Source organism: Enhydra lutris, unplaced genomic scaffold (assembly GCF_002288905.1).
Source record: "Enhydra lutris kenyoni isolate GAN:26980312 unplaced genomic scaffold, ASM228890v2 scaffoldscaffold61, whole genome shotgun sequence".
Classification (NCBI taxonomy): Eukaryota; Metazoa; Chordata; class Mammalia; order Carnivora; family Mustelidae; genus Enhydra; species Enhydra lutris.
The window spans coordinates 992071-1019702 of record NW_019154145.1 but is presented as its reverse complement, the minus strand read 5'-3'; the positions used below and the strand labels follow the sequence as shown (position 1 = coordinate 1019702).

The 27632-nt window shown below is 52.6% G+C and overlaps 1 protein-coding gene across 3 annotated transcripts in view; it reads right to left on the bottom strand.

Moving 5' to 3' along the window:
- The window catches only part of LOC111158604 (WD repeat domain 37), a 48130-nt gene that overhangs the window by 7476 nt on the left and 13022 nt on the right, over nucleotides 1–27632 (bottom strand). Inside the window, exons 4-11 of one of the 3 annotated variants that reach the window (XM_022520740.1) lie at nucleotides 25334–25429; nucleotides 24584–24648; nucleotides 21065–21200; nucleotides 19847–19918; nucleotides 17568–17612; nucleotides 15864–15940; nucleotides 11226–11466; nucleotides 9782–9923 (exon numbers count right to left, since the gene is read on the bottom strand). In XM_022520740.1, coding sequence (XP_022376448.1) covers nucleotides 9782–9923; nucleotides 11226–11466; nucleotides 15864–15940; nucleotides 17568–17612; nucleotides 19847–19918; nucleotides 21065–21200; nucleotides 24584–24648; nucleotides 25334–25429 — 874 coding nt within the window. The remainder of the gene's footprint in view (nucleotides 1–9781; nucleotides 9924–11225; nucleotides 11467–15863; nucleotides 15941–17567; nucleotides 17613–19846; nucleotides 19919–21064; nucleotides 21201–24583; nucleotides 24649–25333; nucleotides 25430–27632) is intronic. The other 2 variants (XM_022520741.1, XM_022520742.1) reach the window with 2 other exon arrangements.

The following is a 27632-nucleotide window of genomic DNA, read 5'->3' as shown; positions in this document are numbered from 1 at the left end:
ACCCGGGTCCCACGGGGGGGGCGGCTGCTCCACGGCCGCTCACCGGAAAGCCTCAGACTCTGCCCGACCGCGGCCGACTCATCCATCTTGTCGCCGAGCACAGCCGAGCGTGTGCTTTCAGCTGACAACGTGGCACCTTCTCGCCGCACACCACTGCCCGATCTGGAACATTCCGCTCCCTCCGCGGGCCTCCAACAATGGAGAGACGGTAACGCCGGCCTCCTCATTAGGACGAACAGCTGTCTCCCCAGTCACGCAGAGACTCGAAACTGCTTTGCATAATGCTCTGCTGGAATCTCACAGCTCAGGAGAAACCGGATGGGGAGATGCCCAAGCAGGGCGCTTTCTGGGCCCCCAGCAGGGACAGCCGCAGAGCTCCCCAGTCCTCAGTTTCCAGATGTCGCTCCCCACGAACAAGCCCTGCGTTCGCACCCGAAGAACAGAGCGGCGGAGCAAGCCCTCCGGACAGAGTCGACCGGGCATCAGCACCCCCCACCCCGCCGCACACACACCCCAGGCCCTCGGAAAACCGCATCCAGGGAGAGGTCAGTGCAGCCCGTCGATCCGGCAAGTACACGGCCACATTCACAGAGAAGGCCACGTTCAGCACGTCTGTGGCCCACCCCTGCCGGCGCGACACGCGGAGCGGGGCTCTCAGACCAGCAGGCTAGGCTCGTGCACACGCCTGCACGGAAGACGCGGGAGGGGACCGCATCAGGGCACGACGCCGTCACAGGGCCCACTCCTCTCCGGCCACCACTCCCCAGTGCGCGTCGTCAGCTACACTAATAACTGGCGAGACGCGTCTCCGGGCAGCCGCACACACACGGAGGGTCCCGGAGCACGCACTCACCCCGGCCCTGCCGCCCTGTGTGGCTCCCAGGGCGCGGACAGCGCTTGGGAGCCTGCGTCTTCAGATCCCGGGCGCTGAGAGGAGAAAACGAGAACTTCCCCAAACGAAACATGTTTCTGAATACTGCTCGACGGCTACTCCCACAGAAGCAGACCGTAAGATGAAAACATTCAAACAAGTCACACAGGGTTCCCATCCCCCACGACGCAGGGCCTGCTCCCTGTGAGCACGCACCACCACGAAGAAGGTCCAGGGCAGACATCCCGGCGGGGCGGCGACGCTCGTGGCCCTCACGGCACACGTGCAGTTCTCAGCAGCAGTGCGCGCGACGGGCTGCTAAAACGTGCTGCAGGGAAGACCTGTGCCGAGGCTTCGGAGAAGCTTCTGCCATTAACAAGGTCCCCACGCCCCCGGACAGCTCCACATGGCTTCAGGAACGTGTCAAACAGCACTTAGTTAACCTGGCTCCATCCTTCTTCTTGGTATTTTATTAACTGAATTAAGAGGGTCATTCAAAAAAGGATAGTTCCACACGACCTGATTTAAAAGGGAGACAGAAGAGTTAAACTTAGTAAGATTCACAGGGTAACTTCATGCTCGTAGTATCAAGGGTCAAAGCTCTGAGTTCCCTTTTGTGAAGTCTGGTCCTGTTTCACTCTTCCTCCTTTTTTTTTTTCCCTTTCCCTCAAAGACTTCATTCATTCATTTGACTGAGAGAGAACAAGCAGACAGACGCAGAGGGAGAGAGAGAAGCAGGCTCCCCATTGAGCAGGGCGCCCGATGCGGGGCTCCATCCCAGGACTCTGAGATCATGACCTGCGCCGAAGGCAGACACCCAACGGACTGAGCCCCCCAGGTGCCCCTCTTTCACTCTTCTTAAACAGTGCTAACAGACAACCATAAGTAAGTTTCGAATATTTGTAATTATATCAACAACTGTGGCAAAATTTAAATTAGGTAAAGAATGAGTTCCCCCAGGTTTTAATAGGCTGACTGTTCATTCCCTTGGTTTCTAGATGTAACTTCACTGGTCACGTGCTAATCAATTCATAGTCAATGCCCCAAAATCACTGTCACGTGACTCTGTATAAAAACTAGGAAATGAATAATTTAAAAGGATTCATTTATTTTAAATCTTCCAAAAGGAAAAATTTGACACTAGCATTGAAAGTAACAGGATATACAGAAACCCTATTCACCAGAATAATCAGGAAAATTAAAGTCGGAAATGTATTAGGAGCCATAAGATTTTTACTCTCAAACACACGACCTTAGCCAAAAACCACAACATCAAAGAAAGATCCCTGGTGCTTTCCTAAAGACACCCCAGAGCACAGTGAGCCCAACCGTGGGTCTGCGGTGACCACACGCATGGGAAAGCCCCTCTTCTTCACCAGTTACAGGAGAGGTTGGCCTGATGTCCCTCCCACCGGCATGGGGGTAATGTCCCCTAAACACTGGACTGCCGGTGCCCAAGGGCCCTCGTGGCCCAAGGACTGCGCACAAGTGTGCTTCAGATCTGGAGTGTGAGCACGCCGGCCGAAGTGGTGCGGGCTACGTGGAGGGTGACGTGAGGGACATGCAGGCATGTGCACAGGGACATGCACACGGATGTGCCAGCACTCGGGGACGCTGGCTGCACGGGACATGTGCGCCCATGTGTGTGAAACAGGCAGGACCACACTCGCCCACCCAGAAGGGGCTGCTACCCCCACACTCTCGCCCGCCCAGAAGGGGCTGCTACCCCAGCCTCTCTGACAAACAGGTGTCCTTTCATCAGACTTCTGACTTACGCACTGAAGGAGCCCTAAGGGGCAGGAAACACGGCACCAGGGAGCACCCACGGCTCCCACACCCAAGCACGGACACCGAGGGGAAACCCCGGCCACGCTGAAAGGCCAGAGTCAGCCACTATCACAAGCTCCCAACTCCCTGCACCTCCTTACTCACGTGGGAGAGACCAAGCGCCGGCACCTCCAGTACCTGGTCACCTGAGGACTGACTCTCCAGGGTCCCGGTGCTACGGGCCCCACAGGACAGACGCTGCCCTGGACCAGGGTCACAGCCACCTTTCTCTGTGGGACGCGTTGTGGGATGTGACAGTCATGGGGCTGTTACAGTCACGGGGCTGGGGGGGCTGCTACACGTGCAACAGGAAAGCATGTCTGTTCCTTCGGTTTACTAGACTCCCTTGAGCAAAGGTTCAGACCTTGTGGGCACAGCCAGGGCTAGCAGCTGTCCAGGACCGCAAGTCCCAGACCAATGGTTGGGGGGGGGCAGGGGTGAGGGGGAGGAGATGATCGCCATTGTGGGCGCCACTTCCACAGCGCTAGGTCTCACGGCCAGCCTGTCCCCACACACGGAATTCCACGGGCGACCATCACAATAACGCCCCGGATGGTGTTCGATTTATATCCAAGTCTGCGCACTCCACGCTGGCCCCTGGGCAGCTGACCCCGGCCACACCGATGGCAACCCATCCCCCATGTGGCCTGTGTCGATCACGCCCACTGGTCCAGGCAGTCGGCATGTGCTGCTCCCCAGCCCTCTACGCAGGGACGCGTCATCAGACAGGATGGGAAACAGCGCGGAGTCTATACTCTCCGGGTTAAGTACCCGCTCTCCGCTCCACGGGCTCTGCAACGAGAACGGACACGCAGCGCCGTAGTGCCTGGACCAAGCACCAGCGTGCGGCTCAGTGTGGGGCTCTAAGAGCGCGCAGGAGGCTGCTGAGAGCATCCAAAGTCCCTCTCAGTACACACATGCCCCGAAAAGAGTCTTTTTGAAAAGTTCTGGTCCTTGAGGGATTATGGGGAACGCCCTCGGTGCAGCCTCGGAGGCCCAACGGCAAATGGAGCGTCCCTCCACTCCAGCAGCAGCATCTGCCCCCCGCGGCTCCCACAGCACGGCCGGGCGTTGGCAGGCGCAGCTGTTGGGCGGCCGCCGCGAGGCCCACCCGGGCCAGGCGTGTGCAGCCAGGGGGCCACGCGCGGGCCACGCGCACCGCCTCTTCCAGAAGCAATCTCTGCCTCCCTCCCCACGCCGCTCGCCGCACACCGCACCGGGGCCTTCCGCCGACCCCGGCAGGTGCGTCCACAGACGTGTCAGGTCCGTCTAGCGAGCGGGCACTAGCGCGGGGAGGAGGCGTTCACGCCGTGTAAACAGCCGGACGGTTCTTCCGGTCCCCTCGGTGCGCTCATCTCCCGAAGTCCGTACTTTTATTAGTTCCCGTTAGCCCTTCTGAAATGGGAAAGTTTGAAAGAATAAGTATTAAGTCCCCTCTTACTTTTAAAAACCGTATGCTGCGTCAGAAGCAACTTTCAAATATATCACGAGGGGCCTGTTAAGTGGACTCCCAAGTCCCCAGACCCCGGGCTAGAGGCCGGAGGGGCAGGGGCCGACCCAGGGCGGCCGCGGGATCTGTGCGGGGACTCGGCGACGCCCGGGAAATGGCCGCAGTCCCAGGAAAACCACAGCCTGGGCTGTGAACGGGAGGTGCGGAGCTGCCTCCAGCAAGTCCAGCTGCCGGCCATGCTCAGCTCTCCTCGCGCGCTCCCACGGCACCACGACGAAGCAGGCGCTAAAACACAAAGGACACGTCCAAAAACACGACTGAACACGGCCACTGGTCAGCAAGTACTGGGGGTATCCTTAGTCTCTCCCGACCTCGGCTTCACGTAACCTTAGCTAGCAACCAACCAGGAGTTACAGGACTCGCTCATCCTCTCAAAATCATTTTCAAACCGTCTAAGTAAAAAAAAGGCAATTCCAGACTCTCAGGCGCCTGGCAGGGAGGGTAAACGTGAAAGGAGGTTAGGCTCGATGAGCATCTAGCTGCTGTGGGCCACGACAGGCCCCCTTCTTCCTCAACGGTCACTCCTACCCCAGGGGCCCTTCCGGAGCTGTCCCATCCCGGGAAGAAACCGCGCGGTGCAACACACCTCCTCCTCGTCCTCACAGACAAGGGCTCCCAGGCCATCGCCAAGAAGAACGGACTTACCAACCAAACACAGTCTGCCAAAACCCAGCGCACCAGTGGCGGCTCCAGCAGCAGACAGCCCCGGACACCCGCACCGAGGGCCTGCATAGCACCTGAGTCTCTGACCGAGCGCAGAACTCGACGCTTGCGAGCCAAGCGCGCAGCTAAGGAGTCGTGCTGCTGAAATGCTTTCTCTCCTAAAGCATGAAGATGACTGTTAATTGCACAACGCAAGAGCTGTTTTCACCTCGTGCATACGTGGCCTAGAATTTGGTATTCGGTACGAAAGATCTTCCCCGGTATTTGGAAACAAAAGCATACAAAAGTGTTTTAGCTTTAAAGCAATCATTATCATTTTTCATGTGATTTTTTTTTTATTTTGTTTGTTAGATGCGGTATTTTGTTTTCTTTAGAAGACACTACAGTTCACATTTGGAGGATAAAGTTATAATCACGTGGGAAGATTAAAGCAAAACAGGAAAAAAACAACTTTGCGTTCTCAGATATTTTGCCCATATTAAGCCGATTTCCCAGTTTCTTCACTGCCAGAGCTTATCTGCACTTACGGATCCTGTCAGCTGGGCATAGACTGAAGTCATTGGCCACCCACAGAGGAAGCTTAATGACCAGTGACTGCCTCAACTGTCAGTCCCTTTTTATAGCATTTGGAACAAAACAAAACAAAAACTAAGAAGGGGGCCTCTGCCAAGACGCACAGAGCAGCGGTGGTGCCGGGAGGGAGGAGGCCGGGGCCTCCGATCAGAGGGCGCTCCCAACAGGCAGCGTCCACACCCCTTTCAAAGGACAGTTAGCGGCCGAACCTTCAGGTGAGCTCCAGCACCAGCCACGCCGCCTGCAGAACGTCCATGCGCACACGGCCCACAGGCCAGAGTCCGGCCGCGGTCGGCAGGACGCACCACCCCGCAGAGCACACACCAGCGGACGAGGAGGGAAGGGCCAGCTGGCACTCACGGCACGAGACTGAATTACACTGTCGGGGGACACACACAAACATGGAAGGGTTTAGCTGATTTCAGATGAAAAGCCCTGGATTTCAGTTCCAGCTCCTGACGAACACGACAGAAACACATAAAAACACACGGCCAGTGGTTTAAATTCCTGACATTCCAAAACACTTCAGTTAACCATTTCCATTCTTTCCAAGAGCAGTGCACACAACAATTTCTCGTTCCTGCTATTGGGAAGACCACCTGTGACATAAAAAGCATCTAAAATCCACCGTCACGGGACTCGGAGCACCCTCCAGCAGCGAGGCCCCGAGTCCCAGCCACAGCTGCCCCAAGCAGATCCCATCCCGGTAACCTTCCCACTGTAACGAAGAGCTTCACAGTACAGAGTGAACACTAACGGCACACATCAAGAAGGAAAAAACCATTATTTGTCCTCCTGAGTGTTTCCAATGAGAACTTTAAACAGAGCTTACGTCAAGCAGAAATCACAGCAGCACCAACTTCAAGGGGCCCCACACGGCTACAGACTCTACCCCACAGTGAGGCGCTACATCTCAAACTCTCCTTTTGCTAAAAAGCACAGAATCCACAGAGCAGCACAAGGGTAACAGACAACAGGAACAGGAAAAAGTCTCTCTCTCCCAGATCCCGGAGAAATCAAGTTATAAAACTAAGCCAATAATCTTGAAACCTGTAACAGCTACATCCTGCCTTAAGAGAACCCAACGTACAGGGCACCTGGGTGGCTCAGCCGGTGAAGCATCTGCCCTCGGCGAGGTCGCGATCCCAGGGTCCCGGATGGAGCCCTGCATCCGGCTCCCTGCTCAGCCCCTCCCCTCTCCTGCACTCTCTTCTTTCAAATAAATCTTTAAAAAAAAAAAAGAAAACCCAACATACAGAAATTCATAACTGGACAAATAAGTGAATTACTCACATTATAAAACAAAAGATTCTAACGGAACTTTACTTAAGAATATGCGATGAGCTCCTAGAAAACAAAACATGCCCTAAGATAGTAAGTTCTGCACAGTGTGTCCCACGTCACATCAAAACCAAACAAATATGTGGTCATGTAGCTGCCTCTGCTACAGCCATGACCCAGGAAAGGACCACTGCGCCTACAACCCTTCGAGTGACACCAGGTAAGGAGCAGAAACGCCCTCATCGGAGCCGTGCTTCTCACGTTCGGGAAAGAAACGGGCCAAAACAATTCAAGAGAAGCAGCCTGGAAAGCCAAGAGTTAGCTCCCAGACCAGGAGGCCGCTCCGGAGAGAACCGTGTGACTTATTTCCTAGGGCGGTGGGCACTGCCGGATGCCAGGAAGGCGGCCTTGGGTCCGTGACGGCAGCTGTGGCCAGTGGGAAGGAACGGGTGCAGCGGGGACATCCGTCAGAGGGACCAAAGGTTTGAGGGGAGGCAGGAGAGCCAGTGTGCTCGAGAAGCTGTACTCAGAACATCCCAGGTGAGCGGCTACACTGAACACACAGTCAAAATCAGCCGCTCCTATGCGCGTAGCTGGTACCCGGGCTCCCGTGTTCAGGTGACAGCACGCCCCTGTGTGGGCACACGCTGGTATCCCCTGCACCGGTACCGTATTCCATAGGATTTATTTGTCCTATGGGCTCAAACCAAGGGAACCCACGCCAGAGACAAGAAAGCAACAGGTACTAAGAAGAGGCTCACCTAGAAACCCCACCCATGCCTCACCTCCTGCTTTTCCAAACTGCGACGATCTGCAGACGCTGAGGGCATTGAACACAGGAAGGCGTCCAGCGGGGCTCACACGGGCTGCAGCCCCGCCTGCTGACCGCGCAGTGTGGGGTCTCACCAGGCAGGGGCCTCTCCACACCGCAGGAGCAGAGGCTCCCACCTGCACGTGCTCACGACCGAGGGAACAGAGCGGAGGCTCAGCCGCAGGCACGGCCAACGAGCCCCCCAGGCCAGGCCAATTCCCAAAGGCTTAAGAGAAGGTAAAACCTCCCCTTCTCCGACCCTTACCACAGGAAATCACCAAAGGGAGAACATTTTCTTATCTCTGTAACTCTAACTCAACGAATGTGCTCCTTTGTGCCCACTCGGGTAGGAGGGCGAGAGCAGCACTCGTATCCATCTTCTCTGTCTGCCCAAGAGCCCACATGTCCTCAGCTACACGGAATGGAAGCACCAACTCCTATCTTGGGGGACGCGGGTGCGAGGCCCAGGGACAGACACAGGTCCACCCCGATCCCGTGAGAAGAACAAGCCTTCACAACCAACTACGTTCCTTGCAAGTACCCCTCTCCAAACAGCCACTACTTCACAGATCCACCAGCTGCAAAACTACACCCCAAATCACACAGACATGCCAAGCAGGACACCTGCTGCCCTGCTCCCTTCAATCTCACGCTTAAAACTCTTCGAGATAAAGCCCCAGGGAGAAGAGAAGCCCAGGCTCAGAACAGGGCCGTGCGTGCGGGGGGCCCGGCTCACCGTGCACACCAGTGCCGGCACAGGGCTCCTCCTGTCCCCCAGGCCCAGAGCAACCGCATCCTACATGCAGGTGAAGGGCAGCTGCTCCTGGCACCCCCGATCCCACTGCTGCCCACTCCGTGTCATCCCGGCGAGGCTGACTGGAAGCTGTCCCCTCCGTGGTCCAGAGCAGAGCCCACGGGACCAAGACCCGTGACAGCAGGGGCACGGCAAGAGCTGCCCCGCGCCCAGGTGGCAGCACCACCCTAGGTAAACCAGGGAGAGCCAGCCACCTTCTGTCCCGGGGCTACGGTAACTCCAGCTGGTGGCCACAACTCCCACTCCGTTACCTGCGGCAGCTCTCAGAACACAGGCGTGTCACCCACCGACACCGCCGCGCACCTCAGGTGCAAGACACCACTTCCTCTCCGGTCTCGAGCTTCTTAAAAATCTCTGTCCACGTTTCCTTGTGAACATTTCAGAAATTCTAAACATTAAACCGTAGTATTCTAACGTTAACACATAAAACAGACTTATTTACTGCATCATACGAAAGAATGAAGAAAATCCGTATTCTCAAGCAGCCAAATAAGCAAGTGTTCATTAAGAAGTGTTCACGGAGCACGCCGGAGCTTTTCTGGACATGCAGAAGCTCCAGCTGGACACACACGGCCAGAGCGGAACAGGCACGGTCCGGTCCAGGGGACAGCGTGCAGGGGCCGCGGTGGCATGGGGCGCAGGTGACAAGACACAGTCAGGAGTCCTGCTCGTGGAGTGGATGGGGCACAGCGGGGAACTGGGGACATCTGAGGGACGAGTAACTGGAAGGGGTTCACATAATTTACCAGGAATGGTCAGACCAGGAGAAAGGTTTCTGGAAGGAAGGAAGAACTCTGTTAAGACATGGTTACGCCTGAGCGGCCCGACAGATGCCAAGCAGGGGGGGGCACTGCAAGAGGAGGGCCGGCGCGTGGGCATGCGTGTGAGAGTGAATGAGGGGGGGTTGCATGCGTGTGCGTGTGAGAGTGAATGTGTGAGAGTGTATGCACGTGTGTGTGTGAGAGATTACTGTGTGTGAGTGGGTGTGCACGTGTGTGCTGTGAGTGTGCATGTGTGAGTGTGAGTTAAAGTATGTGAGAGCCGTGCATGTGTTCCTGTGGGTGTGCGTGTGTGAGCATGTGCATTTGTGTCTATGGCTGTGTGTGTGTGTGTGTACATGCACACGCGTGCATGTCTCTTCCCCAGCTCTGGTCGGGCCCTCTCCACAGAGGACGTGAGTGCCACCAACCCTAGAGTATTTCCCGATCTCCCCCCTGCCCCATTCTACCCGCATCCAATTCTTTGTGGGAATTCCAGTGACTCTGTCTTCTAAATTCTTACAAATATACAAATGAAGCTAAGTGTTTAAGGAAAGAGTAGCCATTTTGGAAGACAGTGGAGCTGTAAATTAAGATAAGAATTAAGTTTTAACATCCACCCCCAAAACCTTTTCCACGAATAAAGAAAGATCTCTAAATGACTGTGACTCACTCCGTATGGCCCTGGAAGACATTCACGGAGTGGATTGAAGGGTCCCTGAAATCCCAAAGACGGAAAGTCGTGTCCCGGGAGGAGGTCACCACAAGCCGCTGGGTAGGGTGTGTGCAACAGTGCGTTAGCTCCTGGTCATGCCCTACAACCAAAGACGACAAAAATGCAAGATCACCCACCTGCAGGCACAGTTAGAGTGACGCTGTCTTAACACAAGAATCAAGTCTTTACGGTCTCTACTGCTAATGCTCACTGTGAAAGTGAATACAGGAAGCAAAAGTAAGAAATCATTTAAAAATAGCACAAAAGCTCATGGTGGGACTGGTTTTCCCTCAGGCGCTGCAAGTCCTCTTGTTCATGCGTTTACAGGGATCAGGAAAAGAAGTGTGAGTGTGACCCACGTCCTGATCCTGACGGTTAGCCGGTCTGGTAAATCTCCTCAGCAGGCTGAGGACGTGAACAGATTGTCTTAATTCTTCACTTCCAGAGTAACTTCTAATAATATGTATGGGGAGCCCTTAGTAAAATACAATCTTTAACACTCAATGAGGAAATTCACTTACTGACAAATTTGCAAAAACATCTGAGGTGGGCATAATTCTAAGATGTCCCGGTGACCCCCATCCCTGGTGTACACACCCTGCATACCTTCCCTTGAGTTTGGGCAGAACCTGCAAATGTGACGAGATATCACTCTGGTGAGCTCGGTACATCGAGAGGCAAAACAGATTTTGCAGATGTAACCTAGACCTCCAAATCAGGTGCCTCTAAGTTCATCAAAAGAAACTGTCCTGGTAGCCTGACATAATCAGGCAGGCCCTTTAGAAGAGATGCTCTCCAGTAAGCTGGAGACAGAGCAAACAGCTGTGTTGGGAAATACCTCTGGAGGGGCAGTGAGGGACCTGAGGGCACCCCCTGGATGCTAAGAGCGGTCCCCAGCTGACAGGTAGCAAGAAAATAAGGACCTCGGCCATATGGGGACCTCAGCCATGGGCCACACCAAAATGAATCCTTCCAACAACAGTAAGTAAGAGGACAGACCCTGACCTTCAGATGAGATCACAGCCCCAGGCAACAAACACCACTTCACCCACAAAGGCCAGAGAGCACACGCCCAGAACTCCTATGTAGGAAAACCATGAAATTATAAGTTCCTGTTATTTCAAGACACGAATTTTCTGGAAATCTGCTACAAAGCAATAGTGAGCTAACAGACCAACTTTTTTTCAAATATCTGGATATAATGTGCTACAATTAAATCCCCTACAGATAAGACGAACTTAACAAACAGTTCTATGATTCAGAAAGGATCCCTGAAAAATCATAACCTGAGCACCATGAGAACTACAAAGCATTCTGGACAAGAAGTCATTCGCAAGGTAAGACACAAACGCAGGCACGTCGTTCAAACACACGTGGCTGGAAGCGCTGGCGCTGGAAGTACCTGTCAGAGCGTGAACGAGCTCCGCCGTCTCCACGTCGAACAGGTTCGCCGTTCTGTCCCAGGAGGCCGTCACCGCCTGCTTCCCCCCAACCAGCCAGTCAGCGGCTATGACCACTCCCTGGTGGCTCTTAAGAGACGTCAGCGGCACTCGGATGGTAGGACAGTCACTGGACACGTCCGCGTCGACGTCCGGCTCGTCTTTATCAGAGCACTCCACTTCGTCTTCGCCACAGACCTGCTGCTGATGGTGAGAGCAGAGAAGAACTCCCTGGGAATCTTGTCTTTTCTGACACGGCTACATAATCACACTGCTGTCATTCGTCCTTCTGGACTCGGCCCTCATCATGACCAGGACCGGCACACACCTGGTGTGTAACTGGAGCTCACTACTTATCAACTGTACAATTATCTCCTTGGCTAAAACCCTTGACCGAGTATAAGAAGAAAAAACTAAGGTCACTATGACATCAAAAGAGCTACAGTGCATTCCACTAACCAATAAAATGGCAAATAAAATGATTTTAAGTTTTCACCGTGTATTAGTAGGAATGTAATATAATGTAATTGGAAGTCAATGACTTGTTGCAATCAGAAAAGAAACACTTGAATTCTTAGGGGCTACTAAGAATTCTGTTGCAATAGGAAGAGATACAAGAGTTCGCTTTATTTTCCTACAACGTCAATGAGTTCTTTTGTCTAAAGCTAAAAGGAAAGTATGAAAGGCTTGAGCTCTTTAAGAAAAGATTTACTCATTAAGTATTTATCCAGCACTTACACACTGCCAGGCCACACGCCGGGCTCCCAGCAGAGGACAGAGAGGACCACTGTCTGACACGGACATCCAGAACAACGGACACGTCGGGTGCGGAGAGCACTGGAGCCACAGAGACCGGCAATGTCCTCCTATCACAGAGCTTACACACTAGCGAGGAAGACTGACCACACACACACACTAGTATAGCAGTAGATACCATGTAATCACACACACTAGTGTGCTCATGTACGTCACAGGGAAGACACAGAGTACAGGGAACTATGTCCCATGTACACACACACAGCAGAGAGATACACATCACATGTGCACATCATACAGGAACATAGGTCATGTGTATGTACACACGGTGTAAGGATATGTCATGCACACGTAATAGGGACAGAGATCACACACACACACACACAAGTTCAGGCAGGAATAAGCATTAACAAGGAAAACAAGGCAGAAGATGGGACAGACAGGCATAAAGGCTGCTACTTTACACGAAATTCTCAGAGGACTGCTAAAGTGAAATCTGAGTTGGGACATGAAAAAGCAAGGGAGCGAGGCACACCAACATCGAGGGGAACAGCGTCCCCAGACGAGGGGACAGCAGGTGCAAAAGCCTAACAAGGGAACAGACAGGGTCTCTACAAACAACAAGGGATGGAGGCAGATGCGCGAGAGGTGAGTTACAGACGTTCGCACGGGTCACGTGGGGTCAGAGGTGACCCAGCCAGTAAGACTCAAGAGAAAGCAAGTGGGAGAAACACAGAGGTTGACAGAGGGTCACACTGTCAGACATGAGTAAGGAGTCCAAGGACTGACTGCGCTGGGCAGCGTGGAGGGGATGCCAACGAGCAGCAGGGACACCCCGCTGAGCCCACAGGAATGTGCCGAGAGCAGGAAGGGTGCAAGGTGTGTCCAGGAAAACCAGGGCTACGGGCGGACGCCGCTGCGCCAGGTCTGAGAACTGCCCGGAAGGATCTAGATGAGAGGCCGGCAGGGAGGTGGAAATCCTGGAGGAGTGTGGCCGTGGCCAACTCGGGCAGCGGGCTGGGGGTACCCCGCTCAAGGCACTCACAGGTCAGGAGCATCGACCGAGAAAAGCCTTGTGGAACCACAGGTGCGATTTCTCCAGGGAGACAGGGACCCACAGTCTGGCAGGAAAGTCAGATGATGTCATCATGCAGAGTCACCAATTTCAAAGCGCACCACAGGCTAGGAAGCAAAGGGGAGACCACCGAAACAGGCGGGTGGGGAGCGCAGCAGGAGCTACAGCGCGGAGAGCACGGGGGTGAGCCGAGAGCGCCCAGGAGAAGGGCGGAGCGGACCCGCAGAGGCAGGCCCAGCAAGAGCATCCAGTCAGGGCTAGAGCCAGGCAGAGTCACAAACTAAGGCCAGGGACTGGCAAAGGACTCATCCAGGTGACAAGGGCCAGTCCCGACAGACTGCTCCTGACATCGCGCAGAGAGAAGACAACAGGAGCAGCCAGGCCTGAGACAGGATGGGGACCAGAGATGAAGACCAATGGGGGCTCAGAGCACCCCACCCCTCAGCGTGCAGGGAGGTCCCAGGAGTGTAACCTGCTGAAGGTGAAAGGACCCGGACTGGCAACCGCACCCAGACGGGAGGAGCAACACGGTCACTACAAATCCTGCATGGGGATGCCCCAACTCGGGGCTTTCCACCAGGCAACACCAGCTCCTGGGCCACGAGGCTTCTGAGCTCCCACGGCCGCTCTGGAGGAGCTTCCCGACCCTCCCTGCCCCCAGCAGGCAGGGGTGGTCTGGGCGGTGCCTCGCGCAGGTGCAGAAGAGGGGGCCATGGCTCCAGAGAGATCTCCGGGCCAGTGTCACGGAAGGGGTAGCCTGCAGACAGAGGGAGTGCATCCAAGACCTGTGTGAGAAGCAGAAGCAGTAGGATGTCACAGGCTCAGGGAAACCATGGAAGAGGAAGACAGGGAGGGAAGAAGAGACGCGTCAAAGACAACCCCAAATGTCCTGACGGTTTGGTGCAGTTACCCAGACCTGCAGCGGTGCACCCACTGGGCTATTCCCCGAGTATCTGGAAGGAAAAGCGACCAGTAAGCGTGAACACAGGGATGTCCTCAGCACAAGTCCAGGGGAGAGACTGCGGATCTCAGAAGAGTGGCCTGGAGCTCCCGCTTCAGAAAGCTCTAGCCAGCAGGATCCATGCTGGAAAGATCATGGTCAGAACCTCGACAGAAGTCATTTTCCCAAACTACACAAGGAACTAAGAGATTTTAAAATGCAAATGTGCTAAACCCTATTCATGAGTAATTGTAAGATCTTTAACACTAACGCGGCCAGAGGCAGGGATGGAGGCTGAGAACTATGTGATTTCTGCCGATGTCTTGGGGATGGCGTGTAACTCACTGAGTGGCTTTCCCGGCCAGCAGCCTTGGGACAGGGTGCCCGGCACTGTCAGCAGTACACGACGTCATCTCCTAAGCACCAGCAGCTCCAGAACCAAGGGCTCCCTGACTCGCTCACTAAATCAGGGCTTCTGGGCAGGAACGGCTCCTGGAAGGCACTTACATAACGCGCCTCAATTTTCACTCCCGAAGAGGAACATTAAGCCACTCACCAGGTTAAATCAGCGTCACACAACCGTGCCACACAGTGATTAACAGGTCATCTGAAACCGTTTCCACTACACCACCCCAATATCTATCAATGTGGTGGATGCCAAGCGAAACTCGCCGGTCCAAATTAAAAAGAGAAAACATATGGGGCACCTGGCAGTGGGGGGGCTCAGTGGGTTAAGCATCTGCCTTTGGCTCAAGTCATGATCCCAGAGTTCTGGGACTGAGTCCCACATCAGCCTCCACACTCGGCAGGGAGCCTGCTTCTCCCTGTCCCTCAGCCCTTCCCCGCTCCCGTGCACACGCGTGCACGCTTTCTCAAATCAGTAAAGGGATCTTTAAAAAGCAAAATAAGACAAGAAAGGAGTGTTCAGTGGTGGAAGCGCCCCAAGCGCAGGGTTCCCGCCGGCCCCCCGACAGCTACGGCTCTGGGGCGCTCGGCGGCCCGACGCGACTCCACCCGCGTGCGCGCCCCCGGGACAGGCTAACGACGCGTGAAGACCGGACGGCAGAGCCCTGCCCTGCAGAGGAAACTAGGGAGGTGGTCTCCGCGGGACGACACACACAGGGTGCTGGGCTGAGGGGAACAGCTGCACCCAACAGGACAAAGATCATCGAAGGCTTCGTGGTTTAAACCCACTCATCCTTCCTCTCCCTGCCACCTCTCGTTACCTGCGTTAAAACCCCACGCATGGGATGATGACATGCACTGTTCACCTTACGTGAAGGACAAGCGAGTTGTCCAAGATACATGAAGTATTGAGAAACAGGATGTAATCCTACAATTCTTAAACATTAACGGCCAGTGGAAAGGGCAGTGAGTACGACACACATAAAGGCGGGCACGTCATTGTCGACCCTGTCTCGGTCTGTCCTGCCTGCAGAGCAAAACACCGAGACGGGGTGGCCATGCCCAAACAGCGGCCAATCCGGCTTCGGGCCAGGCCTTCCCAGCTCGTCACGCCACCCCCCACGGCCTCTCCTGGGCACGTGCAGGGAGAGGAAACACACAGAGCTCAGTGGCGTCTGCCACAGAGGACACTAATCCTCTGGGATCAGGGCCCAGCCTCAGGACCTTATTACTTCTGTGGAGGCCGATCTCCAAATACAGCCACGCTGGGGGATGAGGGCTTCAAACTACGGGAGGGGAAGGGGGAGGGACCACACACATCCAGTCTGTAAGACATTAAAAATCTATCCTGAACTTCACACATGCCCGGAACCCTACTGACATACCCCATGTCCTGCTCTCAGGGTAAGTAAAGGTGCTGCTTACAGTAGTGTCGGCAACGGGCTGGGGTGTCGGCAGCTGGACAGCGTAACTCCAGATGTGGGCAGTCTGGTCTCCAGAGGCTGAGGACAGAAATTAGGGGACAATTACCCACAGTGCACAGCAGGTGTGAAACGTGCTTTCTGCTAGGCTGTCAATCAGCGATCCCGAAGCTACTTCGGAGACTATGTGATACCACTGCCAAGAGACTAAAGGTATCAAATTAAGACAGTGATTAAAATACCCCTTTCATTTTAGGGTAAAAAGCTGTGAAGGTTCTGGCAAAATGTACAAACAGATTTTATTCTCCATTTACCCAACCTAAGTCAACTGGAACCCAACTACACTTCAACTCTCGACCCTGGCAGTTCCGAGGCCTTTCAGAAAAGCGAGTCCCATGTGAAAGTGTGCTCCCCTCCACTCCGCACTGATGGGCTCACAGCCTGCCGGGCCCCTGTGAGTGCTCAGCCTTCACTGTCACCAGCCAAGCGGGCGAGGTGCCGCTCGGACTGGGGACCAGAGAGAGAACGGTGAAGGGCGCACTCAGGCCCACAGACATGCCAGGTGGACGTCTGCACTTGCCCTCACAGAGCGCCTGCCTGAATCCCACTTCTCTCTGTGGCTGCAGAAGGTCCCCCAAAGTGGCCGCGTGTGGACAGGAGCACATTTCTCACTGGATCAAACAAGCTCACGGCCAGAGCCTCGAGCCCTCCTAGCTTCGCCCTGCGCTCCCCTCTCCAGCGCACTACGTGCTCTGCTTCAGCTTCTGTCAGCCCTTCTGAGAATGTCTTCGTCTCCTGCACACCCCACCTCTGCTCGTCACTGGTCTCCCCCACCCGCCCTCTTCACAGTCCCACACCAAACCACTGCCGAAGGTGGCAAGTCCTCCCCGTTGTTTACTCAGGCATCAGCGGGCTGCTGTGGGAGCCCGTCGGTTCACAGAGCGCTCTCGAACAGACTTTCCCACCGCGTCCTGCTCACTTTCGTCCTCTATCCCAGGGTTAGCGAAATCTGGCCCATGGGCCAAAGCCAAGCAGCAGCCCACTGTGAGAAAAAGGCTTACTGCCCACAGCCACAGACCGTGAGAGCATGGACGTCTGGTCCTTTACCAAAAAAAAAAAGCTCACTGACCTCCACTTGCTAAACATCTATCCTTCAAGATTACTGTCAGGGTCCCCCCAAATCACAGAAGTCTACAGGTGCCGAACAATTTTATAGGAAGACTCCTCAGTCCAACAGAAAAGTATGGCAAACCCACACCCCAGGGCCAAGGAGCGCTACCCAGAAAGGCCTGAAAACACTGGCCGTGCAGAGAGCCATGACCGGAGCTACTACTTTCCCATCGGTTTCAGGTGCACGCCGGCTGAGGAGCTCAGCAGCAATGACAGGGCCGGAAAGAAGCAAGGTCAGTCTGCTGAGAAACGCCTGTGTGAGAGAGAAGGCTGGCGACCACCACGTGCTCTGTATGGCGACCTCACAGTGGGTCACCCGCAATCTCACGGGACAGTCAAGCTCATCTAACCGACAGTCCATTATGGGTGAAAAAGGTTCTACTAGACGTGTTTTTCCTTCCCCATTCCTCAAGTATTACATAAAATGGCTACCAGTGACCATCTGACTTTGGTACGAGCACAGACGAGACAAGGATGACCACAGCTATTTCAAGATTATCAATAACTTTGCTCAATAAAGAAAAAAAAATCAACATACCAGTAAGAGCCAACTGCTCTGATGGATGAAACTTTATAGAATTTACTGCAAAATAAAAATATTACAAAAGGTTTAAAATAAAAACATATCAATATTTATCACACCTAAATATTTATTACAAAGTAACTTCAAAAATTAAAAGAACTATAATGGTTCAATATTAGATCCTCCCATTTAATTAAGCTATGAATAAATGCATAGGAGACTAGAGAAAAATGAAAACACAACTGTGTTATCAACTATCACACTGCCAAAGTGTAATACACACAGAAGAACGTTACGAACAATCTACCACTTTTTATAGATAAGGAAGCCACCTAGAGTTAAAAATAAATCAGGATGATAAGAAAAACACGACAACACAGAAACAGAACATAGTAGGGACATGGCTGAGGGCCCATTGGGCCCAAGGCCACCCTGCCCCCTGTCCCGTTCCAGGAGGCCCCAGAAACAGAGAAGATAAGGCCATGCCAGCTCGGGGAGGGTCAGAGCAATGCAGACAGTTTCCTTCTCCGGTTATGGGAATCCACCCAAGGCCTCCCCGGTGGTGCTACTTTAGGGGATGGGACGCCAGAGTAGAGGGAAGGGCAGCCCTCCCCTCGTCCCAAAAGCGTGGCGGCGCAACAAGCAGCTGGCGTGTGCTGAGGCTGAGCCTGGCTGCTGGGACCTCGCTGCTCGCCACCGAGCTCTCCCGGGGAGAATGACAACAGCAGCTCCCAGGCACCCCAACACAGAGCTGACCTGAGTCAGGGCACGCAGGGCAGCTGGCCCTCACACCCACACATGGGAGACACACAGCGTACACCGAACACACAGGAAGTTTCAGCCAACTTCAGCAAGTGCTTTCAGGATGAGTCTGTCAGCTAAGCCCCTGGAATTCTACATTTCTGAGGAACTGGAAATGCTAGAAGATGCGTTCACTATTGACTCTAAACGACAGGTAAACATGAGAAGAGCTCATGGCAACTGCAAGGAGGGCACGTATGTAGGCAGCCGTGTCGCCACACTTAGATCTGAGTAAGAACCGCGCCACAGCTGCGTGCCGAGGACGAGAGTGCACAGTCACGTTATGTGGCAAGGGAGTGGGTCCTCACTGCCTCAGCAAGAACCCCTTGTCTAAAACTCAATAACTCAAATAATAGGACAGGCTATCGAGAAAAAAGGAAGAAAAAAGCAGAACACATAAAGCTGTGGGAGAAGTGAAAAGGAGTAAGAAGGGGTTCCTATCTTCTACGGGCCGCCTAGCACCTACTCCATTTCCAGGCGACGTGCAGGTGTCTGACCAAGGAACAAAGGCCACAGCACGCGCTCGCTTGAGAACGTCTGCGCGGCCCGGACACTGCCCTGTGGGGACAAGATGCAGGCTGCGGGGAAGACACTCGCATGCGGAGGGGCAGGACGAGGCAGTGGGGACACCCGAGGGAAGGAGACCCCGAGAGAGGTTAAGACTGTGGGTCACAGCCCAGACAGGACCACACAAAGGCCCCCACTGGGCAGTGGGGCTTGACCCAAGTCTGCAGCTGGGGTGCACCCGGGCACGGGCATGGAAGGCAGGCGCCATCGGCACGTGTCCGTGAGGGGAGGGCGGTGGCAGCGGCTGGTGAGAGGACAGGGAAACGGGAGCTGGCCTGATGGGGGGGAAGGGCCAGGCCAGGAAGAAGGAACCCCGAAGGGCACCCAGAGGGAAGTGGGCAAGATGCGGTCAGAACAGCAGGGGCGCCTCGGTGGCTCAGTGGGTTGAGCCTCTGCCTTCAGCTCAGGTGATGATCTCAGGGTCCTGGGATCGAGCCCCACATCGGACTCTGCTCAGCGGGGCGCCTGCTGCCCCCCCCCCCCCCCCCCCCCCCCGCCCCTCTGCCTGCTTGTGATTTCCGTCTGTCAAATAAATAAATAAAATCTAAAAAAAAAACAAAACAGCAGCCGGTGGGGCGGGTGCAGCTCAGGGGCAGGGCGGAGCTGCTGAGGTCGCTGGGCCATCACCCACCGGCAGAAGCCCAGGGACGGACGGCAGCCCTCCGGGGCCTACTGCACACAAAGCACAGGAAGCAGCTCCCTGCAAGGGAACCTCTGAAAGGCACACACAGTCTCTGACCAAGGCACGCACGTCAGCTCCGGATCCGCGGACACGCGGCTGTCTAGGCAACGGTAACAAAGACGCAGACGACTCCCACACGCACGCTGTCCCCCAACGAGGCCCCGACCGCCCACGAGCGCACACGGCCCGCAGGCAGGTCAGCGCAGCGCCCCTCAGGAGACACCGCCCCCCCGGGGCTGCTCACCTGACCCCACGTGGCCCGAGTACTTGACGAGGCACCTCCCCGTCTCTATGCTCCACAGCAGAGCCGTGTGATCTGCAAGATCCAAAAACACCAGAGTAACCGGCCCAGCTCCGCTTTTATGGTCTTTTCAATAAAAGGGAGAGGTTACACCGTCACTAGTATCTCCTGCAACTCCGTCCTGGTCTGTAGTTTAACTGACGAAAGAAAACATTTCCAAGAAGACAGAAGTTGGTGACCTGCCCAAGGTCAGGGAAGTGGCAAACGGAAACCCAGGGACTTGGACCCCAGGGCGCTGTGACACGGATGGCATCTCGCCGGAGTCCTCAGGTAAAAGGTCCACTGTTCTGTTGAATCAAAACTTTCCAGGGCATCACGGGCACTGAAATGCAAATCCAAATCCAGTTACAAGTATCTGAGATATAAATATTCCTTTGGACCTTTCCTCTTACATACCACGGAAATCTGGAAAAGAAGTGCCAGTGATCCAAACAAGATTTTTGGGACCAGAAAAGGACCCTTTCTTTCTTTTTCATTGTAATTTCCAGAACATGCTGGGGTGCTCACGTGGGAACATAATTTTAAACAAGAAAGAGAACTTTCTTCATGGATCTAACTACTGCAACATCTTCTACTTCTACTTTAAAAAGCAGAACCTAGTAAGGAACTTCTCACAAGCCGGAAGTCATTTTCAACAAGTGAGCACGATTTTTAACTTCAGCAATTTTTATCTCAAAGGGTATCAGGTTATGCACCTTGGACAGCTTTCAAAAAATATTCTTCCTTTAATGAGATAAAAGGGCTCTCAGATGCCCGCCCCCCACAGATAAACTGGGCTGCCAGCGGTCCAGCTTCTGCCTGAATCCTAGAACGAGCCCCCTGTACCTCACAATTGAAGCAGATGTGCACTCAACTGTGAGTAACACAAAAGCCAATTAAAAAATACCTAGTCTGTGTAAAACACATGCTGCCTTACACTGCTGTGAACAGCGACTCCTGGCGCGGCTGCGGATCCCAGAGCCAGCGTCCGCTCACCCGGCCAGCAGACTCACGTCCCAGCAGCAAGGCCCAACGGGCCACGGAGGGGCCTAGTGCTTCCGTGTCAGTGACGGCTTGGCCTCCTGTCCACTGCCAGGGCCAACTCGGCCACCAACACTGGCGGGTCCCTGGTCTGCACCAGCCGCCACACCCAGCAAGTAGAGGGACTCACTGCAGACTCACCAGCAGACGCAGTGCCCAGCACCACGGGCTGTGTCCTTGCCACGCTGACGTCCCAGATGCCATCCCTGTGGCCAATGTATTCCTTCACGAGCTGGCACACGGCCCTCGACGTGGTGGTCTTGAAGCTGGAAACAATCTAAAACCATGATGGGAAGGAGTATTATACACAACTTAGTGACTGAATGATTTTAAGTTTAAAAAAGGTACAACAGAAAAAGAGGTCTTGAATGGCTTAAGTCCCGGAACAGGGTATTTAAAGCACTAAGGGAACACGATGTAAGCACAAACGGCAGCATCCTTCCAGCTGGGGTCACACGGTAGAATGAAGGCCGGCCTAAGGCCTCAGAAGGACCCCACACTCCCACAAAGCATGGTGCGTCCTCCTGCAGAAGGGAGAGAAAGGTCTGTTTACGCACTGCAAGTCTCTTCCACAAAGCCAACCCATCAGCCAAATTTCCAAATTCTTTGAAAAACAAACAAACAAAAAAGAACTATCAGGACATGAAAGACAAGAGAGTACACCCGCATCCTTAAAACCACTTTTATTTTGGGGGAAACCTTCATTTTTTCCCCATTTCTAGTAATTTACACCAACCACGTATTATCAGGAGGCAAGAGCCCAGGTGGGGAGGAGTCCAAGGACGACACTGGCCCCAGACGCCGTCTGCCCAGCACTGCTGACCGAGCGTGTGCGCAGTGCCCGCACCGCACAAGAGATGCACACAGCACGCCAGCAGGCCCCGGGCGGCTCATGGTCCACAGGACAGACCACGGAAGCACAGGGGTGCCCACGAGGGCCGAGGCACGGGCCCGCACGATACACACAGCTGACAGATCCCACCTCCTCGTACCAGGGAAACACCAAGGGCTGAGAAAGAGACTAAATACAGCTCTTCAGAGTTTGGTTTATAAACTATTCCTGGATAAAATGGCTTTTCAGCTTTTAAGCAAACCAGAATAATGAAGATTAATCAGAATAAGGAAACCATAAAATCAACTGAAAAAGAGAACGGGATTAAACAGCTTTTTTGAACACTGATTTAGCGAAGCCCTGAAAATGAATCTAAGTTCATTCTTAGAACAAAGACATTACAACACAAGCCACTGGTACATCGATTTAGGGGAGAACACTGAAACCGTCCTCAGACACCAGGAACGACTAAAACAACGTGTTTAACAAACATGGACTCTTTCGGCAGAAATACATCTAACTGGGTTTGAATTTTACAAGACGATTTGCTCAAATGCAAGCCCATCGTCTTCTTTCACCCTTCTGCAAGCGGCTATCCCACCCAAACTAGCGAAACCGTCCCTCCACACCAAGGAAAAGTGCTCTGGCTGGCGTGAGGTGCCAATCGGATGTCCAGCAACAGAACCCGCAGGAGGGAATGCAGTTGGAGAATGCGCACAGCCTGGGCCACGGTACGTGGGGAGCCTCCTGCCGTCTCTCACCCAGACGTTGCTGTCCGGAGACGAGCGCTCCTGGAGCCCCGCTCCTCGCCAGACTCACGCACGGAAGAACCGAAGGTCCCTGCTCAAGACACACGGACCCCGACTCCTTCTGGTCGATTTCGGACACGGACAAATGCAGCCCATGAACACCGTGACAAGTCATCCCATGTGCTGCTTCCAAATGTCCACCGTGCTCTGAACACCTATCAGTTCTTTGTTCTTAAAAATCCTAACCCTGTCATGACAGGGAAGAGGCCCCACAAAAGACCGGGTCATGCAGTGAACATTCCTGACAGAAAAGCAGATTGAAGTGATGCTTACACCTGTCATCCTAATTACCGTTTTAATTAAGATACAATCTAAAGTACTTCAACAAAACCGGAAAGGGGTTTTTCACGATGAGAGAGTTAACCTTTATAAAAACACAAGCTTCTCTACAGTGACTGCCTTGGACGGGCACCCCCCCCGCCCCGCCCTGCGACAGACATGCGCCATCCATCCTCAGGCACCCAGGAAGGGAAGCTCTCTTCTCGTCCGCTGAGCGCACGTCGGGGCACCGAGCACACTGCTGGCCGGCAGGGCTGAGCCAGGAGGCGAGCGATGCCGCTTCCGGCTCGCCACCTCCTCGCCGCACACACGCACAGCACGGACCAGAACACACGCTGCTATATCTCAGTCTTTCTTCAATTTTCAGATGACATCTTTCAGTATTATTCTTTAATGCACACGATAAAGATCATTAATTACATGTTTCTTAATATTACACAGGTATGGATTTGTAGGATCTAAAATGATGGGGGCTTTAAATACATTTAAATACGTTTTTCTTTAAGCAGAGTATTATAGTAATACATATCCTTCCCCTGGCCCAATTCTCGTTTCTCACTATTGCTAGCAAGGGATAACTTTATACACTCCTTTCGTCTTCTACTTCAGAAATGCTCTGAAGGTTTCCGAATCCTAAGACAGCGTGTTGTGTACATAAGCTGTCCCACTGGAATAAACAACGTGTAAGTCAAGATAATACAACAAGCAGTTAGATGAGGAAGAACATAATCTTACAACACATTTTGAAAAATAGTTTAATGTTAATTTATTTAAAAACTTAAAAACTACTAAGTATAAGCTAAATAATACATGACAAAAAATTTTTTAATTCACCACTTAAACTCTAGAGTTATCAAAGGAAACAGAAGAAAATGTAATCAATATTCCTATTTTTTACAATGAAGAAGTACTAAGAATTTTCAAATAAGCAGAAGTAGCCACAAGACTGCCTCGGGGCCGTTAACTGCGGTGAGTCTCCTGTGGAGGGCACGCTCAGTGACTTTAGGCTCAACGGAACAAACTGGAAACACAGGAAGTTAACAAGAACTCTCCATGCGACCATAGCACACCACAAACTTCAGCTTTTCCCTCAGGTTTAGCAGAAAGAATGTCCATTTATTACGGTTAAATAATTAATTTATCTTTTGTATGTCCAGAATACTCCCAAAATAAAGATGCACACAAGAGGACTTCAAAATAATCCCTGACAGCAGTCCTCCCTCCCAGATAAACTTATTTCCAAATGATTCAATCTTTGCCACTTTAAGACAGTCAGAACAAGGTAACTTTTAGGAAAAGAAACTACCCCACCTGTCCCTACGTGCCTTGCAGACAGACCTTCACTTCTGGATGATTCTTAGAAAATGAGAGAGAAGGCGAGGCTAACGGGGGAAACGTGACTCATGAGAATATTCACTGCTTCCCACTGTCCCGGTCTCCAAATTTAGAGCCTCTGCATCAACATGACACAAAATGTCTCTTTCCTGAAAAAGACAATCTATTTACTTACACGCAACATTTGACTCCCAGGAAGGACCTGGGCAGAGCAGAGTCCAGGTGTCCAGAGGCCGTGGCCACTTAACACACTTATGATATTCCCTGCAAAATCCCATTTCTCTAAACAGCAGAAATTCCCCCTTGTCTGTTACACGTTCCTGACTAGAAAATATGTAGCTTCAGGTACACGTCTGCACACCTCAAATACCACAGGAGCGGCCCGAGGGCCAGCGCCCGGCGTACCTTGCTGGTGGAGGCCTTGTACGTGGTCTTCAGCTTCTGCGACAACTGGCTGGTGCTGTGGCTGGCTGCAGACGCAGACAAGCGACAGTCAGGGACGTCGTACAAGCACAGGGCCCCAGAGTGTCAGAGCAGGGACAGAGCAGGGACAGACTAGGGACAGCAAACACCATCTGTGGTTCCACACAGGAAGACAGTGACCACCCCTCCCCCAAGGGTCCATCCATGCTGGCGTGAGGGCCAGGCCACGGCCACAACAGGAAGCCCGCCTCCCGGAGCCCCCTCCCCTCCTCCACACCCATGCTGACCGCAGGGCCCAAGTCCCGCCCACTGCACACCGCCCATCAGTCCGAGTCCCTCGTTAACGTCCACACTTCCCCGACACGGAATGTATAGGACAATCCTTTTTTTTTTTTTTTTTTAAGAACAGCTGAATAAACTCATTTGTTTAATTTTGAAAATATCACTTTCTATCTTAAGACTCAGTTTGACCCACATGCTTTGAAATGTCTCCCTCCCCTATAGTTTTACAATTTCTTCTATTTTATTAGGTAGCACCTTGAGTATTGAAGAATTTGAAAAAAGCAAGCTAATGTGGTCTTTGGAGGTTATGCCACAGTATTTGTTGTTGCCACTGAGGACTCATTACACAGGTACACTCGCACACACAAAGTCACTCAAGAATATCGTGACCGACATGGAAATACCACTCGCATATACTCTGTCGGACAAGCTTCGTGAGCGCACCCTTACCTTTCGTCTTGAGCTGGCCCTTACTCAGTTCCGCCCCATCGACCGCTTGTCCTTCAGCGGCTAAGCGTTCATTAAGAGTCTCGATCTCCCTACGCACTGGGAATAAAGAAGTGTATTTCAAGAAGGTAAGACATGCACTTCCAAACTTAGTATGTAACAACATTAACACAGAAGTACTGTCTAAACGCAGACGAGATCCCAGTTCCTACAGGTCTCACAAACCTCACGACACCCTGCGAAGACGAGGAACTCCAGCACCGGGAAGATGCTGCGCCGTCGGGGCTCACGGGCAGGACTCCGGGACCTGGGCCTCAGGTCGTCCCCTTTCTCCTCTCTTCTGTACACTTAAAAACATTTTTCTGATACTGTCCAAAATTCAGCGAAATGTTTAGTCTAGCTGAGAACACGGAAACTGGGGGAAAACACAGGCCATAACAACATGCAGCCTTCGCTGTTGAGGCGCCAGATACAGAGGACATGTAACCAAGATGAACAATTCAGGGGGAATTCGCACCCACGACTGCAAGTGCAGAACCCCAGGGAAGGCAGGCACAGGGAGGACGTGAGTCATCGAGGGGACGATCAGCAGACACGCTCATGCCAGTGCCCTTCTCAGCACCGAGCCCTCTCAGCACCGAGGAACAGGACTGTGAGACCGCGGGATGAGGAGTCACATCTGGGGAAGGAACTCGGCCAAGGACACGAGCCACTGCAGCAAGGCAGCAGGGCCGTGACCTGGCCACGCACCTGCCACTATGTCAAGCCACCTCCCAGCATGCTCCACTGTCTACTCGACCTCCAGTGAGACCAAGGGGCTGGGTCAGGCAATAGGGAGGCTGAGGGCAAAGGCTCAGAGCAAATCCACTGAACACTGACTGTCCTCAGATCACAGGAAGCCATCCAGACAGTCAGCACGAGACCGTAGACACTCCAAGTTCCTCCGGCATTAGTCACTGGTAACCCTGTAGTTGGGTTTTTTTTTTTTTTTTTTTTTTTTTCCCAGTAGGCTCCACGGAGACCAACACAGGGCTTGAATTTATGATCCTGAGCTGAGATCAAAAGTCGGACACTCAACCGACTGAGCCACCCAGGCACCCCTGTAATTCTATTGTTTTTCTTGAACAAACTGCATGAATTCATAAAACATAAGGCCTTAGATCACAAAAGAAACTCAATAGCACTTGGGTCATTACAACTGATACTTTAAAAAAAAAAGAAAGCCCTAAGATCAGAAGCAGTACACAGTACCTAAGTTTTACTTTATAAAAACTTCGAATAATTTCTCTCTCTGTAAATTTCCAAGATGGATTTATAAGGAGAATTCAAAAATAGAACATTAAATGGTCCACTAGAAAAGTTTAAATGACACAAGATTACATTCTTTTCATTATTTACTCAACACCACTCAGTTTGAGTAAAAGATATTTTAATGACACATTATATATTAATAGAGAAAAGAATTTTAATAGAAATGCTGTTTGTTGATCAATTTCTAAAATCACAACATAAAGTATGAAGACCAGATAATGGTTACATGCGCATAACACAGGTTTTATCCACACGAACCCTACGGGAAGAACAGACACTGCAAAGTAACGGAGAGACGAGTGGGTAAGGGACAGGCTTCTTTCCTAACGTTTCACAGGGAAGCATGAGTGCACGTGGCCTGAAGCTGACTAGCCAAAGTAAAAGTGGACTAAGTTTACAGAAATAATCAAAGAACTAAAAGCAAAAAATGCAGAAAATGTTTTCCTTTGCAGAACAGAATAGGTCGACAGGCAAGGGTAATAGTAGTTATCTTTATATACTGGGGTTTTTTTTTTTGTTTTTTTTTTGTTTTAACAACCTCTACCCAATGTGGGGCTCAAACTCATGACCCCAATATCAAGAACCAGACGCTCCATTAAAGGAGCCAGCCAGGAGCCCTGATGCTGCTTGATTCTTTAAGTAATGGAAGGCATTCCTTCCAAAATAAACTTAAAAGGAGAAACTAAGCTAATTCTTTTTTGAAGATTTTACTTATTTAGTTGACAGGGAGAACACAGCAAGAGAGGGAGCACAAGCAGGGGAAGTGGGAGGGAGAAGCAGCCTTCCCACCGAGCAGGGAGCCCGATGCGGGACTCAATCTGGGGACCCCGGGATCATGACCTGAGCTGAAGGCAGATGCTTAACGACTGAGCCACGCAGGTGCCCCTAAAGCTAAGCTAATATAAAAATTCTTTTGATTTACCTTTAGTAAATCAAACAGATAATACATTTTAGGAAGTTCTCAAAATACAGTCTGTTTTAAAGAGAAACA